We start from the raw sequence: 14,804 nt of genomic DNA, 5'->3' as shown, positions 1-14,804 counted from the left end.
TTTTTATTGTTACACACAGGGGACCCAGGGTATATGATCTGATTCTGTGTACTAAAACTGTAGGTAATAGATACAGCAATGGCCATCCCCTCCCTTACCCCTTCCTCTCTCTTGCCACCCTACTGTTGATATGTAGTAGCAGTTGTGTTAAGTTGTCTGCTATAAGGTCTAATTGACTTTTCTTCAGTTTTATATATGTGTATGTTTCCATTAATGATGTACATTATGATTTCAGTGTGGTTTTCACTTGACATAAATTGTTATAATACTGTAAGAAAAAAAATAGCAAGTATGTTTAGAATACGAATTGCTTCCAGATGACAAAATGGTTAATGGGAATAGAAGTGTTAAAAACGGATATTGCAGAATACAACTAAAGTTTGCATTCCTTCCCTCACTAGATAGCAGATGGACTCCATAATTGTAGGGCCTCATCCCCCTGAAAACTGACAAAGTATTTATTTTCAAACAGTTTCATTACAATATTTCATCAATTTTGCATTGGTAGATCATCTACCAGTTACTTTATCACTTGATCCCTTCGGCTCCTATAATCATCATTTGCCAGTTTCAGTTTCTGCTCCATTTGGAAACCATTGTGATGACTTCCTCACTCTCCTGGGGATCTGCTTAGCATATGACCATGGAGCCATCGTTGGGTTCTACATTCACTGCCCTCCGGCCCTCATTAAGCTTCTCATCATTTTTTCCCTCATGTTTTAGCCCTTTTACTTTTCTAAAACTTTGTCCTCCATGTCCCTTATTTCATAATTTCTCTTATTACTGTTATTACAGAATATCTCCATGTTTCTATACGTTCATGTGATATATTTCTTATCTATCATTAGACCAACCTGAATGTGGCAAAGGTTTATATTTCCTTTTGCTCTCTCAGTTAAACGTCAGAGATTCCAGAGTTGGTCTCAGAGTCTATTTGCTGTGTACATTAAAGTGGAAAGGATCATTTGTTTTACTGTGGTAAACTATACATAACACAAAATTTACCATTTTAACCATTTTTAAAATATACAGTTCAGTGCCATTAAGTACATTCATGTTGTGCAATCATGACCACTAGGAGTCATTTTTTTGAAGACGGGCAAGTTTTGGGGTGTCTACTTTTTCTTTCAATAGTGAGCCCATACAATTAGAGTTTCATATTTTGCAGACCACATCATTTTCAATCCATAACACTGGCAAAGTAGCATCTTTTAGCTATTAAAATTATGGATATTCAGCAGTAATACAAAGGTAATCCAAAAAGCACTGTATTTATGCAGAGATCAACAATTTTAGGTCTGGTGGTACTCACTCATCATTGTGAATCAAATCAATGAGAACTTTGGAATTTGATAGACTGAACTGTTTCAGTCAGACCACATCAAACTTCAACTCCAGGTTTGCAGCAAATGCAGCAAGGATAATGAGTGACTGTCAACTTCAATGTCAATGATTTCATGAAAAATAATATACCCTCATAGAGTCACATAAACTCAAATATGGCCCAAAGTTTAGTCCCATGGCCAGAGACTTCAGAATTATTTTAGAATTTACATATTTAGCTCCACATTTCCTAAGACAAGTTATCTCTTTTTGTTGTTCTTGTTTTTTGTTTTTTTGTTGTTGGTGATTATTAACATACTTTATTGTTTTTTAACATCTTTATTGGAGTATAATTCCTTTACAATGATACGTTAGTTTCTGCTTTATAACAAAGTGAATCAGCTATACATATACCTATATCACCAAATCTCCTCCCTCTTGCGTCTCCCTCCCACCCTCACTATCCCACCCCTTTAGGTGGTCACAAAGCACCTAGCTGATCCCCCTGTGCTATGCGGCTGCTTCCCACTAGCTATCTGTTTTACATTTGGTAGTATATGTAAGTCCATGCCACTCTAACTTCGTCCCAGCTTACCCTTCCCCCTCCCCGTGTCCTCAAGTCCATTCTCTATGTCTGCATCTTTATTCCTGTCCTGCCCTTAGGTTCTTCAGAACCTTTTTTTTTTAATTCCATATATATGTGTTAGCACACGGTATTTATTTTTCTCTTTCTGACTTACTTCACTCTGTATGACAGTCTGTAGGAACAGTATGGAGGTTCCTTAAGAAACTAAAAATAGAACTACCGTATGACCCAGCAATCCCACTACTGGGCATATACCCTGAGAAAACCATAATTCAAAAAGAGTCATGTACCAAAATGTTCATTGCAGCTCTATTTACAATAGCCAGGATATGGAAGCAACCTAAGTGTCCATCGACAGATGAATGGATAAAGAAGATGTGGTACATATATACAATGGAATATTACCCAACCATAAAAAGAAAAGAAATTGGGTTATTTGTAGTGAGGTGGATGGACCTAGACAAGTTATCTTAACAATGACCACAGATAAATTTTAGTTTAGTTTCTCTTCTGAATTGTAACTTCATTTCTGCTAAAGAACTCTGTAATCCTTCCCAACCTGTGAACTATAGATTTTTTAAATCTGTGGTTCCATTGAGTCTCAAACGAGTGTAGTCTCTAATTTTCCCTATTCAAATCCACATGTCAAGTTTAAGACTGAATACTCTCACCTTGAACAAATCAGCAATGTCCTTATTTTAGGGGTGTTTTTGTTGTTTCAAGTTTAGTGTGTTTGGATAAGAAGCAGAGTCCTGTGAGTTACTGAGGTTCTAATAATTCAGGTATCTCTGAGCCCTTCATTCTCAGAAGCTCTTGATCTAAGGAAGCAGACTGATAAGTTTTTTCAATAAATATCCATAATCTAGCCATTAAAAAAGTGAAACATACACACAGTGCTTAAGGCCACAAGCATAAAAAAGGTCACGACCATTGATCATCAATTCTCATCATACAAACTCCTTTTGTAGAATGTGATGGACACAAATAAACAAATGAAAACTAACTTTATCCTTCTATTATATCTATAGCAAATGAACTCAGCTTTGCTACGTTAGATAAAATTCCTCAGATTCCTTGAAGGCATATACTTTATGTGTGCTTACTCATCAAGAAAAATATATTCACATCTTAAGTGAGTCACACTCCAGGGTCTGGTGGAACACATTCAATTTGAGGGTTGCATGTTACGAGCCCCTAAAAAATTGGAGACACTTTCTTAAAGGTGTCTAGACTTTTCTAGATGACCTTCAGGCCCTTAAGAAGGCTAGACAAGAATTATCTCCCAGGACCAGAATTATTCAAAGGAGAAACAACCTGTAGATGGGAATGGGACAACTAAGCAAAAACAGAAATTTTGTCTTCTTTTTCATACTTGATTACATGCTTGATTCCAGTTGGACCATGGGGGTCTATCTTCAAGAATAGATAGGTTTCTTCTCAGTGTCTATACTCAGAGCAGGAAAAAGCAGATACACCACTTCTCCACTTTCTAATGTCATGTCTGCCGACACCCTGTTCAGTCTTCTTTCAAAGCTTGCTGTGATTCCGACAGGGCAGAAATTCCCAGTACAAATCGAAATTTTCTCAACAGGTGGAGGTATTATAAGGGAGGAACATTAGAGACTCCTTCATCAGGTGAAAGTACCCAAAGATAAGCCTGCTCACATCAAAAGTTGCGAACAGGCAATATGTCTCTACGTCTCTTAAACCTTGAGCTAAAAAGCTTTATTCAAAACAACAAAATATTTTTCTCTATAAAATGAGCTGCAACACAACTGATTTTCCAAAACTGGAAGTTAGGAGTTGCCAATATTAAAAATTTAGAAGATAATGGTTTCAAGAAAAGCCAATGTTTCCCCAAGTTTAAGTAAGAATAAAACTATTTTAAAATGATCAGTATTGCCAGAATTTATCATCTAGAGGCATGTGTATTTATGTGTTTTCAACAACAGGTTTTGTTAATGGCATCTTTGATGAAAGGAATCTGAAACACTGAAGTTGTGTTTCCTACCTGTGACTCCCTAGTCTACTTTACATGAATACTTGTGTTAAATTAAAAAATACCCCTTGAGATGCTTTCAGCATTTTACTAGGGTCTTTAAGACAAAATTGTGACAAGGGGTAAAGAGTTCAGTGGTTTTCCTTACCTTGCTAAAATGCAGTTTCATTCTTCAGAGGTATAAATGGAGATCACCTTCAAAGACTCTTTATTACCCTGAAGAGATGTGACACTTGAGACCCATGGATAGTTGTATCTGTCAATACAAATAGCTCCCAAATAACTTCAGGAACCAAAGGTTATTTTTTCTTTTTTTTTTTTAGGGTTTTTTGGTTGGTTGGTTGGTTTGTGAGCTAAGGATTTGGTTGGTTTGTGAGCTAAGGATTACATAGTCAGAAGAAAAACAAGTTTTAAATGAGGGTAGGGTCCTTGAAAAAAATAAGACGTATACCTAGGTGAAATGGCTAAATACCACTAGTCTATTAAGATATGGCTGTCAATACAAGAACACAATAGTCAGCTTTGCTGTAAAAAATAAATCTAGTTGGATAATAGTGGGTTAATAATGTGCAGAGTTACATAACTTCCTCAGGAACAAAATCTTAGCCTTAAATGGAATGTAATTCACTATTTCTTGAAAGGTGGCTTTTTCATTGTTGTTTTTTCCTCATTATTATTCCTAGAACTGAGTAGGCTCCCAAGAAGAAGTTAACTTGGTGGGGAAAAAAAAGCTCAAAAGAATGAAACAAAAACTGATTCCAACTATAAGTTCGACATCGAGTAAAATAAGGAAGCTCTAATCTCTTAGAAAACAGGTATAAAACTGTTGGATAATCCTTACATGTCACTTAGATTTTCAGGTATTTTCATACAGATATTTTTCAGCTATTCCTAAAAAGTTCTGATTTCATGTATTCTTTCTCATTGTCAGATATATCAACCAAAGTCTTTGAAAACTATATCATTTTGTGTGTTCCTTATTACCATTGAAGGTAGGCAAAAAAAGTTATAACTATCATTCGACAAACAGGAAAGAACTATATTTCAGAGATGTGTTAAGACTATCTATCTGACAAAGCCAGAAGAACTTCAGATTCCTGGTATAATACTTTCTCTGAGTATATTCCACCTTCTGTTGAGAGGAGGTCTTTTATGCTGGTTTGGTAGCCTCCAAATTCATCACCAGGTAATTTAAGATGACCCCAAGTTCTCTGATTTGTGAATGAAAGTTTATTAGTTAAAATACGTAACAATAAAATGGTATGGACCAATAGCTAATAAGGACTATATTCAGTTATAATCTAATAACTAGCAGTAATCATCATACATAAGAATACAACTAAAAAATAATAAAAAATAAAAAAAGAATGCAACTTATGTAGTTACAACTTCCCACACATTTAGCCAAAGCACACAGGGATGAAGAATTAGATGCTTCCTAATTCACTGCAACCTACCAGCCTATGTCCCTTAGTTTTCACACCTTAAATTTGTCTTAGAATGGTGAGCCTATCCCCCTCTCTATCCCTCCATGCCATACAAGAATTGACTTTGGTGTTGTTCTCAGGAAGATCCAGAAAAGTTTGGATAAAGGACTGGAGGGGAGACGCAGGATTCCAATCAGAGGTATCCAATCAGTGGACTGCCAAGTTAGTTAATCCATCTTCCTCTAACTGGGCTTTTAAGTGCATGACCTGTGTCAATTGCCAACCAATTATTTCTATCAATATTAACAACTTAGGGTTGTCTAATTTGCGTATGACAAAAACAAGGCTTGGTTCATAAATGCGATTAGGAACTAACTCTATACCATGGTTTTCCACCATAAACTGCGTAACCGTTGACAACTTGTTACTTTTCTTCTCTCTCCTAAAAATACCTTCCCTACTAGCTCTTATTCCTAAGTATGTTCTTACTTCCTGCACTTATTTCTTATCACTATTAACTTTACTTTTAATTCTGTTCTGTAAGAGCAAACATACTTAATACAACAATCCATTGCTTGGAGCAAGGTAACATCTTAACAATTCAAAAACATATAATCACACAATCAAAGCAAACATTGCAATATATTTTATCTAATCCCGAGGTGCCGTTATAGTATAATCTTTCCAGGTGAACCCATCTAGCCAAGAGGCTAGATAGTTCCACATATTACACTGTTGTAGCATCTTCCCGTTTGACACCTAAGGACCATGTTGACTATTACGTGTTTTATAGGCTGGTTCAAGCTTTATCTTGTTTCAATGCCTGGAGTAGTCTCACAGATTTCTTTTGATGTATTTTGATGACTTGCTTGAGTAAGTATGGTTGATTGTGTTCTCTCATTACTACTAACAATTTTAACAGGCTCACTAATCTGTTGTGGAATTGTTATGAAGTCCGTATTCTAGAGTTCTACTTGGAAGAATAGCTACCCTTCAGTATCCATCTTATTTGAGGTGTACCAGATCTTTCCATTTACAGTTAAATTGCTCATCAAATAGAATTCATAGCAGATTGATGTTCTCTCCTTGGATACGTTTCCTGATCTTGCACAAGTATTTATGCCTTGAGTTTCATTTTGACACAAAGTTATAGCCCAATTTCCTGAAGTCCAAATTTCTAGTGGAGAGTGTATATCCTCCCTGACTGTTTCTAAACCTTTAATTAAAGCATAGATTCTATCTTTTAACTTTTATCCAGGTACTCTGTTATTCTTCTTCTTGGTTGCTACATATATAGATTTCCTTATTTAACTCTAATCACTATTTTTCCTTATAAAACTGCTCCTATTGGAATGGTGGGATAAATGGTTACTTCTTGTTTTCCCACTGCTCTATTTAGGTTAATCGGCATAGTTCCTTTGCACTGCATCTATTATTTACCACTTTGGACATAGTGTATAGAGTGGCCTACCCTGGGCAAGTAAGGCTCAGTCTGTCCAGTTATTGCAGCAGTAAAGTCCCTCAATCTGCTGTCTGGTATGGCTTGTAATTATCCACAGTAGTTGCTTGTAATATAACTTTTATTTCTACTCTTTGTGTCTTTGTTCACCCCTCTAAGTCTCCTGGATCCTCACCTACTCTATCAATCTTCCCACGTAGCAGTGTACTGTGGAACTTTCTCATACTAATATTTTTCAGTAGCTCCATAAGTTCTTCTGATTTTCAAAATGGTCTCTAAAAATACAACAAACTAGTGAATATAAAAAAACAGAAGCAGACTCACAGATATAGAGTGGTTACCAGTGGGGAGATGGGAGAGGGAAGGGGCAAGATAGGGGTAGAAGAGTAAGAGGTATAAACCATTAGGTGTAAAATAAGCTACAAGGATATATTGTACAGCACAGGGAATATAGCCAATATTTTATAATATCTATAAATGGAGTATAACCTTTAAAAATTGGGAATCACTATATTGTATACCTGTAACATAATATTGTACAGCAACTATATTTCAATTAAAAAAAAATTTAAGAGTGTGTAAAAAAAAGTAAAAACAAGAGTCTGTAGCTTTTCTTGATACAGCAATCTTTTTTTAACTTTTATTGAAGTATAGTTGCTTTACAATGTTGTGTTAGTTTCTGGTGTACAGCAAACTGATTCAGTAATACATATATATTCTTTTTCATTACAGGTCATTACAAGATACTGAATATACTTCTCTGTCCTATACAGTAGGACCTTGTTGATTATCAATTTTATGTATAGTAGTTTGTATCTGCTAATCCCAAACTCCTAATTTATCCCTCCCCCACCCTCTTTCCCCTTTGGTAACCATAAATTTGTTTCCTATGTCTGTGAGTCTGTTTCTGTTTTGTAAATAAGTTCATTTGTATCATTGTTTTTTAGATTCCACATGTAAGCGATATCATATGACATTGGTCTTTCTCTGGCTTACTTCACTTAGTGTGATAATCTCTAGGTCCGTCCATTTTGCTGCAAATGGCATTATTTCATTCTTTTTTATGGCTGAGTAGTATTTCATTGTGTGTGTGTGTGTGTGTGTGTGTGTGTGTGTGTGTGTGTGTGTGTGTGTATATATATATATATATATATACCACATCTTTTTTTTACTGTAATTCTTTTTTTAATTTTTTAAATTGAAGTTTAGTTGATTTACAGTGTAGTGCCAATCTCTGCTGTACAGCAGAGTGACTCAGCTATACACATAGAGACATTCTTTTTAATATATTTTCCATTACAGTTTATCACAGGATACTGAATATAGTTCCCTGTGCTATACAGTAGGACCTTGTTGTTTATCCATCCTATATGTAATAGTTAACATATACTAATCCCAAACTCCCAGTCCTTCCCTCCCTCATCCCCCTCCCACCACATCTTCTTTTTTCATTCATCTGTCGATGGACATTTAGGTTGCTTCCATGCCTTGGCTATTAGCTATCTCTTTCTTAAATTTGTTAAACTTATCCTGAAATTCAGTGGCAAAACTGACTTACGTTTCTCCCGCTACTGCTCATCCAAATAAGACCTGGTTATATAGTCTATAATTTTCCCCATTTACCTTTAAAGGTAGCTAATAATCTGTGTATGCAGAGCTCACTTAGTATTAGATGCAGCATCTGTCATGTTGGTTAGCTCTGAAGCCATCTGTATTAAAAGTCTTTTTAATCCCTTTGACTATAATATACTTTAGGACTCTATGTAAATTGGTATAATCTGGTTTCCCACGAATGTGGATTGACTTCTACATGTCATTTCTTCACAATTTTCATATATCACGTTGTCTAATGGTATACTTCTATGTCTTTACCTAGTTGTTGCCCATATTGTAAGATGCAAAGGCCATTCTCTAGGAAGAAGGACCGTAATGTCCACAGGCTTGTATGAAAGGTAGCTATTCTTCCAAATGGAAGTAAGGGTACCCTATGGCATGCAATTAGTATGATCAGTGAATTTCCTGAATGTGTATTTAGTCCCTCTCTGTTTTGATATGGGGGTCTTCCAACTATTGCATTTCCCCCCTCTGGTAGCTGTAGAATTACTGTGGGTATGACCAGTCCACATTTTGTTTAAAATCATTATTGTTCCCATTTCTCAGTAGTAAAGATTTCTGTCAAGGTTGAAGCAGTTTCCCTTCTAATAAGCCTATCAGCTATTCTTTATAAATGTAGTTATACCCAAGAAGGTGTACTTTATCTGCTTCTACTTGTGGACCATCATCTCTAAGCCTATGCCGTAAGTGTTTGACTTTTCCATAGGCAAATAGTCCTTGTTAGGGCTTTGTCTAGCCCTTCTAGTACTAGTACTTCTCTCCGGTTGTTATTTGGTGTAACTTGCCATTTCCATTTGAGCAACAATGTTGCAGAGTAGTTGTGATATGGGTCAGCATTCGAGGGAACAGTCCTGTATTGGAACTTCCTGGCCTCAGCTTTTTCAAAGGTTTCTCCCTGGCAAAAGTTATCTGTAAAGCTTTCTGCAGTTTTATTATCTGGTAGATGGCTGATTTTTAGAATTATTTCCCCCAGTCTGCTACAGCATCCTTTGGCTGACACATTCTGTCCGAAAGGCCTAGTAAGTAGTTCTATCTTTTTAAGTAAAAGTGCCCCAATATTGTCCTATTAATGTGAATGTATTCACTATACTGCCATCCTGGAGGATATTCCCCTTTTAGTTTCCACTCATTGTAGAATGGTGAAATTGGGTCCCAAGATGTGATAGAGTTCATCAGGTCTTCACTCTATTGTTAGGTAAGGAGTTTCTTTTCTTTGCTAGTGTTTGCTCCTATTATCAGGAATCCTAACAGGAGAACAAGTACAGGTAAAGAAAGAACCCTACTGCTAAAGTCAGAGCTTTTCGTATAAATAAATACAAAGAAGAAAAGAGACCAGCCTCTGCCAGAAGCAAATCAAATAGTGCTTGTTCTATAACAGATTAGTAATGAACCTGGGCAGAACTAGGAGAAAAACTGTTATTGCTAACATTCCGAAAAATTAGAATATATTTGACACAGAGAAATGATCAGTTTTCACATGCTGGTGGAGGCAAATGAGGTTTTATCTACTTAAGTCATTGTTAATACTAGAGAGTACTTCTTCATATAATTCTGTGTCTAACATAGGTTGATCTGTATCAAAGGTTAAGTCTTCGTCTTCTCTTTGTGTAAGTATCGATGCTAAGTCTGGGAGATCAGCAAGGTCTGGTAGTGAAGCTTCCTCGGAAAGAGGTGCATCTGTTTCTATCTGTTCTGCTCTGTCATCTTGCTCTTCACAAGGAACTGGTTCTTGTGAAATCAACCGTAGAAGCTCTTCAGCTATTCTAATTAACTGGGCTACACAATCAACAAGTCCACCAACTACTACAGGGGTTGACACAGACTCCATTCCTCTGTGCTTTCCTCAGTAGATAAAATATTACTAAAAGTTGTAGTAAATGGGCTCTTGGTGACAATGGATCCTATGGGGCTGGCAATGGTTCTGTGGTTGGTTTGGTTGAGAAATGAGGCTGTTGATATGATGATGATGATGATCAAGTACAGAATGAGGCCAGTGGTCCTACGGTACTTTTTGATAAATTTGGTGAACCTTCCACAAAATTTACATGTGGTTCTCTCGTTTGTGTTGGTAGTGAACTGCTATTATAATGACCATCAGACAGATTGCCACAGCCAAGAGAAAACAGAAAAGCAGATCTAATAATAGAAAAGAGAAATATAAAGTTAGTATCCTTGAGCCTTTCTCCATCATACAGTTTCTGGCTGTAGGATAACGTTGAAAATGTACCCCTAGCTATTGCTCCTCGTTTTTTTCTTTTTCTTTTTTTTCAGTACGCGGGCCTCTCACTGTCGTGGCCTCTCCCGTTGCAGAGCACAGGCTCCGGATGCGCAGGCTCAGCGGCCACGGCTCACAGGCCCAGCCGCTCCGCGGCATGTGGGATCCTCCGGGACCGGGGCACGAACCCGCATCCCCTGCATCGGCAGGTGGACTCTCAACCACTGCGCCACCAGGGAAGCCCTACTCCTCGTTTTTTGATGGCCTTATGAGGCTCTACTACTCATAGTCCCCTTTACACTTCTCATGGTCTTTACCTCTTATGGGATTTGAGAACAAAGTGAGCATAGGTAGTTTGTCTATCTTTCTTGAACATCTCTATTGAGGAGGATACATACACTCAGAGTCTTTCAATTAATCCTGTTTTATTAGTACCTTTGCCTCATTTCCATTTATATCTGGTGCTGCTAAGTTCTTTCTGTGTTTTTAATAATTCATTCATTAAAGTTTCCGATTGCCCCTGCAGTCTGGGGAATTTATGGTAAATGAGAGTCCCACATTCTCTGTCTTTTCCCAAATTTTATATAACTTCTGTTATAAAATTAGTTCTTTGGTCATTTCCTATCACTGCCAATATTCCATATCTAGCAGCTATTTCTCCTAAGTTTGTCTAAAGCCATGGTCATACTATTCTCATCTGTATGTCTGTGTGCTCTACAAGCCCTATTCCTAAGTTTATACCTCTTTAAGGTAATATTCCTTGTTTAAAAATCTAGAGAATGGCCCAATATAATCTACCTATCACATTTGTCTGGTTTACCATCCCCCGTTCCCCTTAAAAATGAGTTTGTTGAGGCTTCAAGATTTTAGTAATTCAACGTAGCTCATATTGCTTACTCATTTCTTTGATTCATAGTTTTTTTTGTCCACTCTTTCTTCTCTGCTTACCTAGAATATTCATGTCCACATGCCCTGAGCTTTCACATGCCCGATCTGCAACCTTAAATTGAACTGAAAGGGGACCTGAGTTGAGACTTGGAGTTCCCAAGACTGCAGAGTCTGTATTAGTTTTGGCGGGGGTCAGATTGTCTCCTCTCTTATTCTGAATAGATTATTCTGTCTTTCCATTCTGATGAGCTGGTACATGTCCTACATGAATTGCTAAATTTCTTTCATTGATTTCTTTTCATATCTCCCTTCACCAGATTGTTTTTTCCTGCAGTAGGACAGTCTGTAATTTTCTATTTATTAGAATATATATCTCAAGTCCACAGCTGATTAGTGTAGCTATGTTCTTTTGGCCAGTTGTTTTCTTGGGCATATATACACATTAAATTTCTAGCTACCAGTCCTGCAAACTGAGCTGGTTTCCTCTCTCCAGCCTCAGTCAAGTTTTTCCCAGTGGAGAGTATTAGGAAGCAACCATCCACCTCCCTCTTTTAGGATACTGCCAAATCTATCTTTGCCCTGTTTCCAGCAGTTCTGACCAGAGTGGGGCCCAGCAAGCCACAAGCTTTACCACAGCGACTTGTACTCCTTAGGCCTTTACTGGAGTAGAGCAAAGCATCCGCCAGATGGTCTGTGATTTTCACATGGAGCTTGCTAGTTTCCACAGGGTATGGTTTGACCCACTCAGTTATATACTATCTTCACCTAGCATAAGTCCTATCAGAACCTCTTTTTTTTTTTGCCCCAAATCCTGACAGTAGACATGGAGTTTGCCCTGATGATAAGGGTCCTAACCATAATAACCAGAAGGCATGATTTTGGTTGGAGGCAACTTCCATCTGAAATATGGGAGAATCGGTACTAGATGCATGGCAGTTTATTAACTCACAGGATCTCTGTTTTTGATTAGAGAAAAAGCAATCTAGTGGAAAGAAATGATGGTAAAAAATCATGAGAGGAATTTGGCATTAATGTAGAGCATGAATCAGCTCATCAGAAGAAAGACACAGAAGTAAGGTGTGTGTTAAATAGTAGTAGAGAGCACCATCAAACTTTTCAAAGGAAGCAATAAACTACTACAGTACCCATAGCCCAAGGGCACAAGAGGGTAATAGGAACAAACTCACACAAAACCTATTTAACTTCTGGCTTCCCTTTCACCCAGTTTCTTTTCTCAGCTTCTCTACCTCCCTCTAGGACTCTGTTATTAATCTTCTTTGTCAATACACCTCCATTTATTCACCTATGTGTTTCATTCTATTTCATTCTCTCTGTATCTCCATCTTACACTCCCCCTTCCCATCATCTTTTCTTCCAACTCTCCCTAAGCTGGCCAAAATTTAGAAACAAATCATGGTCCATTAATCAAATAGATGTATTTACAGAGTTTTACAAGACACAATCTAAATGTAAAAAGCAGAGAGGTAGAACACTTCATATATTGCTATCTTATAAAGACAAATGTAGTTATCTATTATTTATGCAACCCTTGGTTTATTTTTTCTATCTCTTGGTCACCTTTGATGGGAAAAAAACATTCCTGACCTAGCCTTAACCCTGTTGACCACTGTGTTAGCTAATCCACAATTCCTATCTTCAAAGCATCTTGGAACCTAGGAGCTGGGGATGGGGCGAGGGCAGGGAGGGTGTTGAGAAATTAGCGAGTACTGCAGTGCTAGGAAATAGTAAGAGTATAGCATCAGCTTATTCCAGTTACGATAATTTCCAAAGCAGCCAAACCCTGAACCTAAGGTGTTTGCCTAAAGGTGTATTTTGGATAGTTTGCACCTAGCCCCAACTCACCTTAAGGACCCTTTTATTAGCTGTTCCTTCTGCCTAGAATCCCTTTCCCCCAGAAAAAAAAAATGGCTTCTTGTCATTCTGGTCTCAGCTTAAATATCATCTCCTCAGATTTCAGACTCTCCAACCTGAAAAAGCCTCTTGATCATCCCTTTCTCGTTTTGCATACAGCTCATTTTTACATTATAGTACCTATAATCACCTCATATTTTCTTGTTTATTCATTTGTTTTTCTGTCTGTCAACCCACCCCACATACATATAGACTAAAATGAAGTTCCATGAGATTAGGAAGCGTGTCTGTTTTGTTTTCTGCGGTATATCCAAGGCATAGAAGAAAGGCTGCCGCATAGCAGGTAACTGGTAAGTACTGTTAAAGAAAGAAAGGAAGGGAAGAAGGGAGGGAGGACCAACTTTTAACTCTTTCATTCAGTAAATATTATCGTGTCAAATATTCATGCATAGGGCTTTCCTGGTGGCGCAGTGGTTGAGAGTCCGCCTGCCGATGCAGGGGACACGGGTTTGTGCCCCGGTCCGGGAAGATCCCACATGCCTCGGAGCAGCTAGGCCCGTGAGCCATGGCCACTGAGCCTGCACGTCCAGAGCCTGTGCTCCGCAACGGGAGAGGCCACAACAGTGAGAGGCCCGCGTACCACACACACACCCACACACACAAAAAAAACAAAACCAAAATATTCATGGATAGCAGGGGGTACAAAGATAAAACAATTCATCAAAACACATGGTTAATAAAATGAGCAGGCAATGCACAGACAGAGAAAATACTCACAAAAAATATATCTGACAAAGAACTTATAACCAGAATATATAAAGAGCTCCTACAACTCAATAATAAAAAGACAAACCAACCAATTAAAAATGGGCAAAAGAGTTGAACAAACATTTCACAAAGGAAGAAAAATAAATAGCTAATAAACACATGAAAACATATTCAATATCATTAGTCATCAGGGAAATGCAAATTAACATCACAATGAGATACCACAATACACTCACTGGACTGGTTAAAATTAAAGACTGACAACATCAAAGGTTGACAAAGAGGTAGAGGAACCAGAATTCTCACACATGCTTATGGGAGTATAAAATGATACAACCTCTTTGAAAACGTCTGGCAGTTTCTTATAAAACCAGGCAAGCACCTATCCAGTCCTGGCAATTCTACTCTGAGGCATTCACCTAAGAGAAATGAAAGTTCACAGAAAGATTTTTATAAGAATGGTTATAGCAGCTTCATGCATAATAGCCAAAAAAAGTGGAAAGAGCCCAGATGTCAATCAAAAGGAGAATGGATAAACAAACTGTGATATATTCATATAATATGATACTAATCAGCAATAAAAAGAAAGCCACTACTGATAGGGATAACAACATGGATGGATATCAAAAACATTGTACTTAATGAAAGAAGCC

The 14,804-nt window shown here is 37.5% G+C and overlaps 2 protein-coding genes across 2 annotated transcripts in view; one reads left to right on the top strand and one right to left on the bottom strand.

The window, feature by feature from the left end:
* TRPC5 (transient receptor potential cation channel subfamily C member 5) overlaps positions 1 to 14,804 on the top strand; it is a 143,147-nt gene that overhangs the window by 36,730 nt on the left and 91,613 nt on the right. The window lies entirely within an intron of this gene.
* TRPC5OS (TRPC5 opposite strand) lies at positions 9,910 to 10,236 on the bottom strand. The gene has a single exon (XM_032620258.1). The coding sequence runs from the start codon at positions 10,234 to 10,236 to the stop codon at positions 9,910 to 9,912; it is 327 nt and encodes a 108-aa protein (XP_032476149.1).

This window comes from Phocoena sinus, chromosome X (genome assembly GCF_008692025.1).
Source record: "Phocoena sinus isolate mPhoSin1 chromosome X, mPhoSin1.pri, whole genome shotgun sequence".
In the NCBI taxonomy this organism is placed as follows: domain Eukaryota; kingdom Metazoa; phylum Chordata; class Mammalia; order Artiodactyla; family Phocoenidae; genus Phocoena; species Phocoena sinus.
This window is presented reverse-complemented; position numbering and strand designations above follow the sequence as displayed.